At 32.0% G+C, this 12722-nt stretch overlaps 1 protein-coding gene across 1 annotated transcript in view; it reads right to left on the bottom strand.

Annotated features, from left to right (window-relative positions):
• LOC134705614 (PMS1 protein homolog 1-like) overlaps positions 1-12722 on the bottom strand; it is a 29794-nt gene that overhangs the window by 2256 nt on the left and 14816 nt on the right. Inside the window, exons 7-14 of the mRNA XM_063564335.1 lie at positions 10960-12195; positions 10072-10161; positions 6595-6694; positions 5652-5775; positions 2734-2815; positions 1185-1309; positions 662-856; positions 188-315 (exon numbers count right to left, since the gene is read on the bottom strand). Coding sequence (XP_063420405.1) covers positions 188-315; positions 662-856; positions 1185-1309; positions 2734-2815; positions 5652-5775; positions 6595-6694; positions 10072-10161; positions 10960-12195 — 2080 coding nt within the window. The remainder of the gene's footprint in view (positions 1-187; positions 316-661; positions 857-1184; positions 1310-2733; positions 2816-5651; positions 5776-6594; positions 6695-10071; positions 10162-10959; positions 12196-12722) is intronic.

The following is a 12722-nucleotide window of genomic DNA, read 5'->3' as shown; positions in this document are numbered from 1 at the left end:
AATTAACAGTTGGTTGGATTGGCTTTTAACATGCTGGACCCAATATCTTACAGGAAAACAACCATTTTGGAACTAGGAATATTTTCACTAAATATACTTTCTATGTACCTTATTCAATTGTTTCAATATATGTTTGTTTGTTTTTTATGTCACCTTACACTTTTTAAATTGTGTTAGACAACTTTACCTTTGTGGAAAGTGACTACAATGCCATTTGCTGTTAAGCGTTTATCCTGTATAACATTATATATACCACTGCTACACATCTGATCTGCAAGTGATGTTAAAGTTGTCCATAATGTATCTCCTAAATTACTACAAAGAAGTAAACAATATTTCAGTTTAAATAAGTAGTAAATTCTAATCTAGATAATCATGTACAGGCTTAAAGGAGGAAGTCAATAGTTTTCATCTCAATACAATTGATATGATTTGGAGACATAGAGTGAGAAGCACTATTTTCTTTTACAGAACAAACTAATATTCATAGTTAAATAATTATGAAGTAATTCAATTAGATAATTTCATATATTCCTACCTTTTTTGATTTGGAGACATAAAGTGAGAAGTATTATACGATTTTTCTTTTATGGAAGGAACTAACATGCCTTTGCAAATCATTATGAAATATGTGAATTATAAACTTCAGATAAATCCCTACCTTTTAGTTAGCTGCATTGGTGCTTCTAATTTTTCACTCTGTACGACATGGTTTGCCATCAAATTGTGATACAGGACTGTCTCCTGTATACGATGTGGATTGATGACCTTGAGACAATTGCTATGGCAACCAATCCAGACACCACAAGTCTTCAAGGGTCCAATCAGATTAATATGTGATGAATTCTGTGACTGGCTAAAAATAAGAGTAAAAACAATATCCTGCTGATTTAATTAACTTCTTCAGAAATATATAAATCACCATTTTTTAAACTTTTTCCATACATATTACATTTTAACAACACATACTTTTACTATCAAAAAACATTTTTAAATTTGACACTTAGTTTGTATAAATCAGTAGAACAATTTTCAATAATGATTCTATAAACCAACTACATTAATCTTGAAAAAGCAAAGTCTATCAAAATATTTCAGCCTTGTAACATATATCTGACTTTCACTCTATCCTGCAGTAAAGCTAATGGTCATGTTTCATGTAAATATTACAACTAAAAATTAACCTTGCAAACATTTTCTGTGAGAAGACTGTCTTGAGATCCGGTAGACTAAATAAAACATTCTTTGTTTTCTGTAAAGCTGATGATATCTTCTGTTTCATTAACTGGTCCTTTATAGTTGTCCATGACTGAATAAGACAATAACGATAAGGGTTTATCTTGTCAAAGTTATCAAAAGTGATAAGACATATATATGTATACTGTAATTCAGTAATGTTTGCATGCATTTATAATTGCAATTTTTACATTTTAATTAAATTTTTGTGTTTTTGATGAAAATTCTGTTGAATTCATATAGAGTGGAGTGCTCATTTTTCGCCATGTTTTCTACAGTTTATGTTCAGGTCTAAATGTTTTTGAAGTATACTGATATTTCTATATGAAGATAACTTCAAATGCAAAACATTCCTAAGCTTGAAAACATGTTTGTTTGAAAATGATCATCTGCAAAGTTAGATTAAAGGGTGTTTGAAATTTCCTGAAGTTTTGTCAATGGGGGACACATATTCACCGTTTTTACACACCTATTTAAAACCAAATAGCTACTGCTTTATATATTATTTATCAAATAAATTTTATTATAGATGAACAGCAGACATTTCAAAGGTGTAAAAAAAAAAAGAAATTTAGGCCAATCAGTCAAAAAATTACTAAGAAAAAAATCTTTGAAAATCCTGTTTTTCATTTAGGAAATTGACCGTAAATCCTTGTCTGTTTTTCGATCTTTTACAGTAAGTGCCTGAATTTTGTTAAAGTTTAAAAAAATAATCATATTTGTTGTAAAATTATAATTTATCTGCATATTTCTTCCATTTCAGCCATCCTTTGATGTGTTTGAACCTCAAAATCATAAAACAGCGAAAAATTGTGTCCCCTACGAATATGGCACCCCACTCTACAAAATTTCTAAATGCAAGTTTAAATTATTGCAATTACAACCCTTTTTGCAATAATTTCTGAATTTACAGTATATATGTAATGCATTTAGATAAAATTCCTCCCTCTGAAAATTAAAAACGCTATTCAATTCCTTTTTATCTTTAAATAAATGGTGTGGCTCCATGAAGCCTGTTTATCCATCATACACTTTTATATTTCACAAGAGTTCTGCTGCCAAATCTTGTTGGAAGTTTCAGTTACAATTCAGTGTAAAGCATTCAAAGTAAATGCGACTTACATGAATCTTTGGGAATTTTACCATAGGTCAAATTCAAAAAACAATAATTTAAAAAAAAAAGTTCTGTTGTTTCTGGGGTAATTTTCATATTTAAATTTACATGGCTATGTTGCAAGTCCATAGAGATCTTATTTTAGAAGCTAAATACACTTGTGGAGGTTCAATGCAATATGTCAGAACAGTTAAAACACTAGAAAGTAATTGGTTAAATATAAATGTAAATTGAAAGAAACTTTTTTGGTATTTTTTGTGTAAGTCTATTCAAAGAAACATGAAAATTCCTCAGCTAATCGAGTCCATCGACACTCTTGTTTCCAAATCTAATATTCAAAATATATTTTATTTAACTCAAATGGTTTTATTTGTTTTGTTTACCTTTGATGACTTATTTTGTTGCTTCATTTTACTACAAAGTTTTCTTTCCTTCTTCTCAGATCCAATACTGGTTTTTTTAATCCTATAATTTAAATTGTTTCATTATTAGTAACTGTACTAGATCCTGTATCTTTAATCTGGTTTCCATTTAAATTACTACAAGAGTGTAAAAACTGAAAAGTCATGCCTGCTTTAATGATAAAAAATGAATTTTACTATGTAAATCTTTGTCAGAGCGACAGCAAACCGGATTTATCTATACTATTAAACGAGAAGGCCTCATTTTTGGTGTCGCTTCTCTTCCTTCCACAATAAATCAAACATCATGCCTCTGTGTCCTACAGGTAACATGCATAGTCGCATTTGTCATCCATTCTGATGATTATTCAGATTGAGTTATTTTGGGAGAAAAACGACAAAAAAGGAGTCCGGATATGATTCCGTCATCGAACTAACTTTTAGTCATATATTAAATTTCCGGTTTGAAAGATGCACAAATACAACCAATCGTATTATAGATAAATAAATATGAAAAATAAATAAGCCAATCAGAACATTCTCGATAGCATGGGGTTGAGATCACATGAACCACAACTATTATACCTCCTTATAGAGATACAATAATTATTTTTCGCGTTTATCTATATGTAAACTACGATTATGATACTTTAAATATACAGACTCTCTGTATTCTGCCTACTGTTTTCTTTAAAATGTTTACTATTTAAGGGGTCATACCAGTTGAATATATATAAATTAAAATAAGTAAAATATTTGACACAAGTAGAACCAATCGATGGATAACAAAAATTGATAGAGAAAAAATAGGCCATTCAGAGCGTTCTCCATAGTGTTTAGATCGCAAGAATCACAACTATTATACCTCCAAAGAGAGGACAATTATTTTTCGCATTTCATATCATGGTGTTTAGATCGCAAGAACCACAACTATTATACCTCCTTAGAGAAGACAATTATTTTTCGCGTTTATCTACATGTAAACTACGATTATACTACTTTAATATATAGAGACTATCTGTATTCTGTCAGGGACTTTCTATGTTAGTATAGAAATTCGGCCCTGATTCTGTCTACTGTTTTCTTTGAAATGTTTAATACTTAAGGGATCGTACCACTTGCATATATATTAAAATAAGTAAAACAGGCTTAATTTCATCTAAAACTACCTCGACCAAAAACTTAAACCTGAAGCGGGACAGACCCGGACGGAAGGACGAACGAGCGAACGGACAGACAGACTAGCCTGAAAACAAAATGCCCATAAATGGGGCATAAAATTTATTGTTGAAAGGAAAAATAGTGATTTGGCAAAAAGGAAAGTAAGGTAGAGATTAAAAGTAGGCGAGCATTTTTCGGGGCGTAGGGATCGTGTGTTTTTAAGCTCGGGATTTGGGGATTGATCCTTACTGGATCCGGGAATATATTTTTCGATTTCATGATTTTGGGATATGCATTTCTTTTAATTCTGCATCTCTGTATTTCATGGTTTTAAGCACGGGATTTCGGGATCAGGTCCCTTTAAATTAGCCTTAGTCATTTATACATGATTCATATCCTACCATTGACATCGATCTTAATTAGGCTCTCAAAAGAAAGAAGAAAAACACTGACGGATCGTCCTAGAAGTATATTTAATTAGACTAATAATGGTCTATATATAAGCAGTTAGATTTATTTCATGTTTGAAATGGTGCAAATTGTTAATTTTATTTGACTTTTACCAAAAAGCAGAATTATAGCAAAGGAGAAGAATAATTGTGGTCTAAGGCCAGACATACGAAAATATTTGAATTTAACAGAAAGGAAACAAATATCGGACTTTTGAACAAGGGAGAAAGCTTTTGATACCTTTTATGAAATTTCCCATACATACTATCTTTTACAAAAAATCATCCTACAACAGTCCACAAGCTCTATATGCCCGCGATTTCGCGGGTGTGTTCTAGTTAATATTTATCTGTGTCCTGGCATTTTTCCATATTACAAGAACCATAACTGTTAAAGTGAAAATCATCAATATGAAACTTGACCTTCATTTTGTCATCAGTAACAACATGTTGAAATTTGAAAAGATTTATTTGTAAATGCAACAACTTGACTGGTAACACAATTTTTCAATCTTTCAAGAACCATAACTCCAGAACCGTAAAAGTCAAATAGTCATTATTAAACTTGACCTCCGTTTTGTTGTCAGTAACAACATATAAAAAATTTAAAAGCTTTGGATGAAGGGTTCATGAGTTAAAGCATAGACTGGACTGGAAATGCCATTTTTCAATCTTTCAAGAACCATAACTCCAGAACCGTAAAAGTCAAATTAGTCATTATTAAACTTGACCTTTGTTTTGTTGTCAGTAACAACATATGAAAATTTTAAAAGCTTTGGTTGAATGATTCATGAGTTAAAGCATGGACTGGACTGGAAATGCCATTTTTCAATCTTTCAAGAACCATAACTCCAGAACCGTAAAAGTCAAAATCGTCATTATTAAACTTGACCTCCATTTTGTTGTCAGTAACAACATAATAAAATTTTAAAAGCTTTGGTTGAACGGTTCACGAGTTAAAGCAAGGACAACATTTGGTTTTTGCCGGCCTGCCCGGCCGCCCGCCTCACTCAATAAAGTTGTTATATTTCTTACAGTATCCAAGAAACAGATCTATAAAAAAAAATAACACAGTCCAATGAACCATGAAAATAAGGTCCTAATGGATGAAATCTTTGGACAAAATTGCATTTCCAAGAAATGGAAACACAATACATAACCAGCCACTCTTCCATTAAATCATGTCGACTTAAATGATGTTAAACTATGGCACTTTAATAAGAAGACTGCACATCTGAACCACTGTCCTACTGATAACATTCCTCTAGTTTAACAATTATAACTACTTACTTTGTTTTAACAGGTGATGTTTTTTGGAAGTATTTATCCTTGTCTTCATCAGTTAAATCTTCCCATCTGTTTTCCAGTATTCTGGTAACCTTGTCATAATCTGCCAAAGGATTCTCAGCAATGACTGAAATAACAATATAACAGCACATGCTTAAATGTGCTGCCTGCTTAACTTATGTTTGAATTTATGTTGAAAATCTATAATATAACATTTTTACACATAAACTTATGAATCATAATTGAAAATGAAGTTACGGTCATTCCAACCCTACCATACAGACATGCACACCTTACAATCATTCTATATAACAAATATAGTTGACCTATTGCATATAGTATTTGTGATAAGGACTAGACCACATAAACTTAATCTTGATTACCGATCTATAAAATGTGGTTGGGGTTAAGTGAACCCTGTTTGACAAACATGTAGGGTAGACCTTGCAAAGGAAGTCATCTACCACATAGTTATCCTCTTACTCATCATAAGTGAGTATTTTATATTCATGACAAAAAGCTTTTTTTCTTTCAAGTGGTCACTGAACCATGAAAATGAGGTCAAGGACAATGGACTCGACAGATAGAAACATTGGTACATAAGGTATCTGCAAGGTATGACGCATCCTGAAGTACAAAGCTTTAATAAAGTTTACACTGTTGATGAGGCAAAACTGCAAATGCAAGCGCTGTGGTCAGGAAGGAAATACTATGAGGGCTCTGGTGGACCACAGTGTCACATTGGCTTTAGAAGAACGCTGGAATTGATGCCAAAAGATCATAAAGTTCTGGCCCAGGCATGCATTTATGAGAACAACAAGAATTATGCTTTCTTCATTGAACTTAACACAAAATTGATAAGTAATTCGTTATAGGTTTTAGAAAAGTCCTCTCTTTACATTCTATGTCTTTAAAATTAATGTAAGAAAACAGAAACAATCCTTACCTCGACTTCTGTGGTCTTTACAATACAGTATGAATGCTGTCTGGGGATGCTTAACAGGCTGACTGGATACTATGTCTGATAATCTTCTTTGCCCTTCCTCCTGTAGAAAGAAATATGCAATATTATGCTGAATGAAAGTAATTTTCAAGCTAATCTGAGCTTATGCAATTGAATTTCAGACCAGTGAAATCAGCCAAAGTTTCCTGAAAATTGGTTAAAGCCTTTATTAATTACTGTCCATCATGTTGATAACAGACGGAGGCACGGACAGATCTGTTTTATAAAAATATATCCTGAAAAACGGGGATATAAAAATTAAGAGGTACGGCCAATTTGCCAGGGATTTTTTTCACAGAAGGGCCAATTTCAAAAAGTGCCGACAGAATAAAATTTACTATAAAAACCAAAAATAAAAATGCTTTTTGATCAATATCTCGATTTACATATATTATGATATGTGTGATCAATAGTTAGTTTAACCCTAACTAGAGGCTCTCAAGAGCCTGTGTCGCTCACCTGTTACTGTATTTACTGATGTCAGTCATCTTGGTTGGTAGGTGGGGTCATTAGACACTTTTTTAAAATAGATACCATAGTAATGATTGTGGCCATGTTTAGTTTAATATGGCCCATAGTTTTAGAAAAGATGATTTTTGTACAAGTTACAAAAATGACGAAAAGTTGTTCAAAATTGACTATAAAGGGCAATAACTCCTTAAGGGGTACTCTCACAATTTTTATCATCTGACTTATTTGAAGATCCTACTTTGCTGAACAAAATTGCTGTTTACAGTTTATCTCTATCTATAATAGTATTCAAGATAATAACCAAAAACTGCAAAATTTCCTTAAAATTACCAATATTAGGGCAGCAACCCAAGAACGAGTTGTCAGATTCATCTGAAAATTTGCGAGGGGATAGATCTTGTTCTGATGGACATTTAATCTTGAAAGATTTGCACTTAATGTCTTAGTTTTAAAGATAAATATCAAAAACTGCATTTTACCACTATGTTCTAATTTTAGCCATGTCGGCCATTTTGTTTGGTAGGCGGTGTCATCGGACACATTTTTTAAACTATATACTACAATGATAATTATGGCCAAGTTTGGTTTAATTTGGCCATGTAGTTTCAGAGAAGAAGATTTTTGTACAAGTTACAAAAACTGACGAAAATTTGTTAAAAATTGACTATAAAGGGCAATAACTCCTTAAGGGGTTGACTGACAATTTTGGTCATGGTGACTTATTTGTAGGTTTTACTTTGCTGAACATTATTGCTGTGTACAGTTTATCTCTATCTATAATAGTATTCAAGATAATAACCAAAGACTGCAAAATTTCCTTAAAATAACCAATTAAGGGGCAGCAACCTAACAACGGGTTGTCTGATTCATCTGAAAATTTTAGAGCAGATAGATCTTGACCTAATCAACAATTTTACCCCGTCAGATTTGCTCTAAATGTTTTGGTTTCAAAGATATAAGCCAAAATATACATTTTACCCCTGTGTTCTATTTTTAGCCATGGTGGCCATCTTGGTTGGATGGCCAGGTCACCGGACACATTTTTTAAACTAGATAACCCAAGGATGATTGTGGCCAAGTTTGGTTAAATTTGGCCCAGTAGTTTCAGAGGAGAAGATTTTTGTAAAAGTTTACGAACGACGGACGCAGGACGACTGACGACGGACGCCAAGTGATGAGAAAAGCTCACTTGACCTTTCAGGTCAGGTGAGCTAAAAAAGGATGAAAGTCAAATATGCGGATTTTCGGGTGTTTTTTGTTGGGGAAAAACAGGGAATCCCCCCAGAAGGACATTTCAAACCAAAAAAAGTAATGCTTTTCATGACTGTTGTTATTCATACTACTTTTCCCCATAAAAATGAAATTGGTTTGGTGTGTCCTTATTACATAAAAAACAACTTTGTAAAGAAAAAATTGTAACATTGTTAAATTGTACGGATAAAGCTTCTTAATAACAAATGTATATACAAGCATCGCCGTAGCTCCATCAGTAGAGCACAGAACTAGTAATAAATGAAGGTTTTAAAGAAAGGGTTCGAATCTCACTCAGACCACTTGCATTTTTTGTGTTGTATATTAAATTTTAATGTTTCTATCCTATTTTTTCGAATGTTTGCTCAATTCATAGAGTCGTTCTGGTTTGTTTTGACTATATAGTTTACTAGTATATCATTTTACATGTATAAAACAAAAATGTATCGCTTATTGTGAGCATTCCTTTGACCGTCCATACTCTTGACTTACTTTCTATTCATGTGTTTACATTTATCACATATATTCAAGGAACAACTGCAATCAAACTGATGTAGGTGCCTGTACATAACCAATAACACGAGAATTATTTAAAAAGCAATGAAGCCTGTATGTTGCGGGTGTAATATACACATAACTTCAAATAAGGCCATTGTATACAATTTTCAAAACAACACAAACAATTTTTCGAAATCTTTTTTAAATATGGTATTATATGTTAAAAATGCAGTCAACAACAATTATGTCACCAATTCACAAACTGTATAGATACTAGTAATGACATTTTTACCACTGTCCCTACACCGGTACCTAAGTCATCAGAAAATAAAACAACGCCACAGAACAAATCAATAACATTATAAATCGTGATTGTTGGTAAAACATCAAGAAGCTATTGCATCTGTATCAAAAGGAAGGGCCTATTTGTTAAAATGACAGAAAAGACAATATAACATGTGTTAGTAACACAGGGTGATCTATGACCAACTGATGTAAGATGTTCTCTGGTTAAAATATATACATGTATTATCTTATCTTATATTATAGACGATAAAACCTTAATAAAAGACCAGGACAAATACAGATATACATATATATATTCAGAATGAGAAAATCACTATTTGAATTTGTTCGATACTATTTGGCTCCTTGACAAGTTACATGGTATGGCACCTTGCATAAATTAAAGGATGTTAATAATAAAATAAAATCATATTAAAAAATCAATAGTCTTGGCCTTGTTTTTGTAGGAATACCTGTTCAAGGTATGAAAATAGATGATGTGACGTATTTTCATGTACTATAATTAACATATATCGGGCTATTTAAAACATGATTTACCTATCTTATCGAATGAAACAAATCATAGGCATATTGGCTCTACCTCTTTGCTCACTTATGTAGCCTAGTAAAACTGAACTATTGTGTTTTTTTATACTATGGAACTCAATTCATATTTTGCAAATTTTCGTTTTACTAGTAACCAGAGAATGTATTGTTTTCACTGTTAACTGAGCATTGACACAAGGAAGTGGAAACAAACCATGGTGTCCAACAATATTCAATCAACATCAGAGCATCTGAAAATAACCAATCCTAAATCAACTTTCTTCTAAATGTTATTTGACATAGCTTATAAGTACTAGAAAAATTCATAAAAATGGATAAATTTGATTATTTCTGCGTTTTAATTCTAACCTGTGGTATCACTAGTCTTTTCTTCAATGGAGGACCCTCATCACAAACTGACAAAGACATCAATCTTTTACCTTGTAATATGGTAACTGGCTGTAAATAAATTCATAATAACTATTGTTTCTTTTATATAAAGTGCTATTCTACATTTTAAGTGTGAACACAGTCAATTTAAAAGAAACAAACTTAATATCATTTACCATGTCAAAGTGAGATTTCCTTTCCCTTTAGTCCTTCAAAGGATCAAAAAGCAAATTTCGGTAAAAATTTCACTTTAGTACCCCAAAAATTTAATTACATGTCATGAATTTGAAAATGCCTGTTTACAAACTTGCTTACCGGTACATACATATCCAAGTGAACAATATGGGCAGAGGAATTAAAGATATGAAATCATTACAGCATACCAAAATAAAATGCCCCATATCAAAATAATCAAAGTGCTAGTAAGCACTGAATGGTAAAGATTGCTTTATTTTATCAGTGAGAAGTAAAATTAATAAATATTGCATTGAATAAAGCATTGGTTGTAGTTGATTCAACTAAAATTCTGGACAATGAGAGATAAGTGCATTTTTAAAGATGGCTTTAATAATGACATCATTTATATTTTTAGAATAATTATTAGTTTCTTGTACCTTGCAAAAGTAATGTAATTTTCTTGATAGGTGTAGCATTGTTTTGTGACTGGAATAACTGATCAAATATAACAGTGATTAATTACTGAAAATGTTCAATGTTAGGATGTACAGAATGTCATTATCAATGCACTATATCTTGTGAATCAAAAAGGTAGTGATACACCTTGGTAGATTTATATATCAAGTCAGTAATATAGGGTTTTGATTGCATTTCATGCAATCTTTACACCAAAACCATCTTCCAGTATACCTGAATGTCTGTTGTATCATTTGTTAATGATTTTCCTCTACTCCACATGTCAGCACTACCTGACGTCTCATTGGTTAATGACTTTCCACGACCCCACATGTCAGCACTGTCTGTTATATCATTGGTTAATGACTTTCCACGACCCCACATGTCAGCACTGTCTGTTATATCATTGGTTAATGACTTTCCACGACCCCACATGTCAGCACTATCTGTTATATCATTGGTTAATGACTTTCCACTACTCCACATGTCAGCATTATCTGATTTCTCATTGGTTAATGACTTTCCACGACCCCACATGTCAGCACGAGCTGATGTCTCATTGGTTAATGACTTTTCTCTACTAGACATGTCAGCACTACCTGATTTCTCATTGGTTAATGACTTTTCTCTACTAGACATGTCAGCACTACCTAATACTGCTTCGTTTCCTTTTGTTTGACAAACTTTTTCATCATTAATTTCATTAGAAACAACATCAACTTCTATGCCTTCATTCTGACCCTTTTGACAACAGTTTTGGTTCTCCAATAAGCATGTAGATTCACTTTGGGCTTCAGGAAGTTCAACTTGTATTTCTGGTCCATCTTCTGAAGGGGAATCTTTCCATGTTGATACTATATCACTATATATATCACATAGCTTAGGATTAGACTCAAAGTGAATGTTACTGGAAATCTGATTGACACTTAAATTATCTATATTTTTATCTGAGGTACAAGGGTCCTGCCCTTTCTCAATATTCTGAATAATATTGTTTTGTATATTTTCATTGTCGGCTACATCTTTTTCAATTTGTCTTGATTTAGTTAAATTGACATTGTCATTCTTTTCATTAATCCAGTCGTCTAAAAACTCCTCAACTACCTGGAAAACTGGTTTGCCTAATTGAGTTAATGAAATATTTTCCTCTTTTTCTAAATCACCATTATAAATTTTGTTTGATACAAAATCTTCTATCCCTTGGTCAAGTTTCTCAGCAATGGGTTCTGGTTTGTTATGTTTTGTTATTACGATATTCTTATTATTTGTGGAAATTTTGACAACAGGAATATTTGGTTGTTTACTAAAAACCGGAATAACAACAACTGAATCATCAAAATCTGATGACATATCTCCTTTATTACTGTCAGTATAAGAATTGTCATGGTTTGTTACTGTGTCATCATTAGATTTAGAAATGCTACCATATAGTTCTTCCAATACAGATATCAACCCTTTTGTTATTTCTGCCTGTAAAATACAAGAAACACATCATTATTCATGAGAGTATGTACATGAACAGGAATTTGAAAAGTTTGAAGTTATTCAACATGTCTATAGGCTTTATACAGACTTTTTTAAAAACAAAAAAATCAAATATCCATGAAAATTGGCACTTATGAAAATGAAGAAATCCACAGTAGGCAGATTATAGCAACAAACAAATTTTATTTATCGATATGGTATTTTATTTTCTTATATATTTTGAGGTTTTAGAACTGAGGTTTAGAGAAAATTATTCAGTTCAAAAACAGCACAGATAAACACTGTTGGTTGGTGTGAAGCTAAATGATGTAGCTGAAAAAATTAAACCTAAATATGCTATTTTATTTACCTTCAGTATATATGTATATGATTTATAAACAGTGTGTTCGCTGAAATTTATTCCTATCATCATATACACCAAATATACTTTACCTATTACTTGAAACTAAGAATCTGACAAAAGCATGAACATTTTAAAATTTAATAAGCTGGCAGAACAATCTGTCTTCTTG

The sequence above is a fragment of the Mytilus trossulus genome, chromosome 2, assembly GCF_036588685.1.
Source record: "Mytilus trossulus isolate FHL-02 chromosome 2, PNRI_Mtr1.1.1.hap1, whole genome shotgun sequence".
Lineage (NCBI taxonomy): Eukaryota > Metazoa > Mollusca > Bivalvia > Mytilida > Mytilidae > Mytilus > Mytilus trossulus.
Note: the sequence above shows the minus strand (reverse complement) of the source record. Positions and strands in the feature narration are given on the sequence as shown.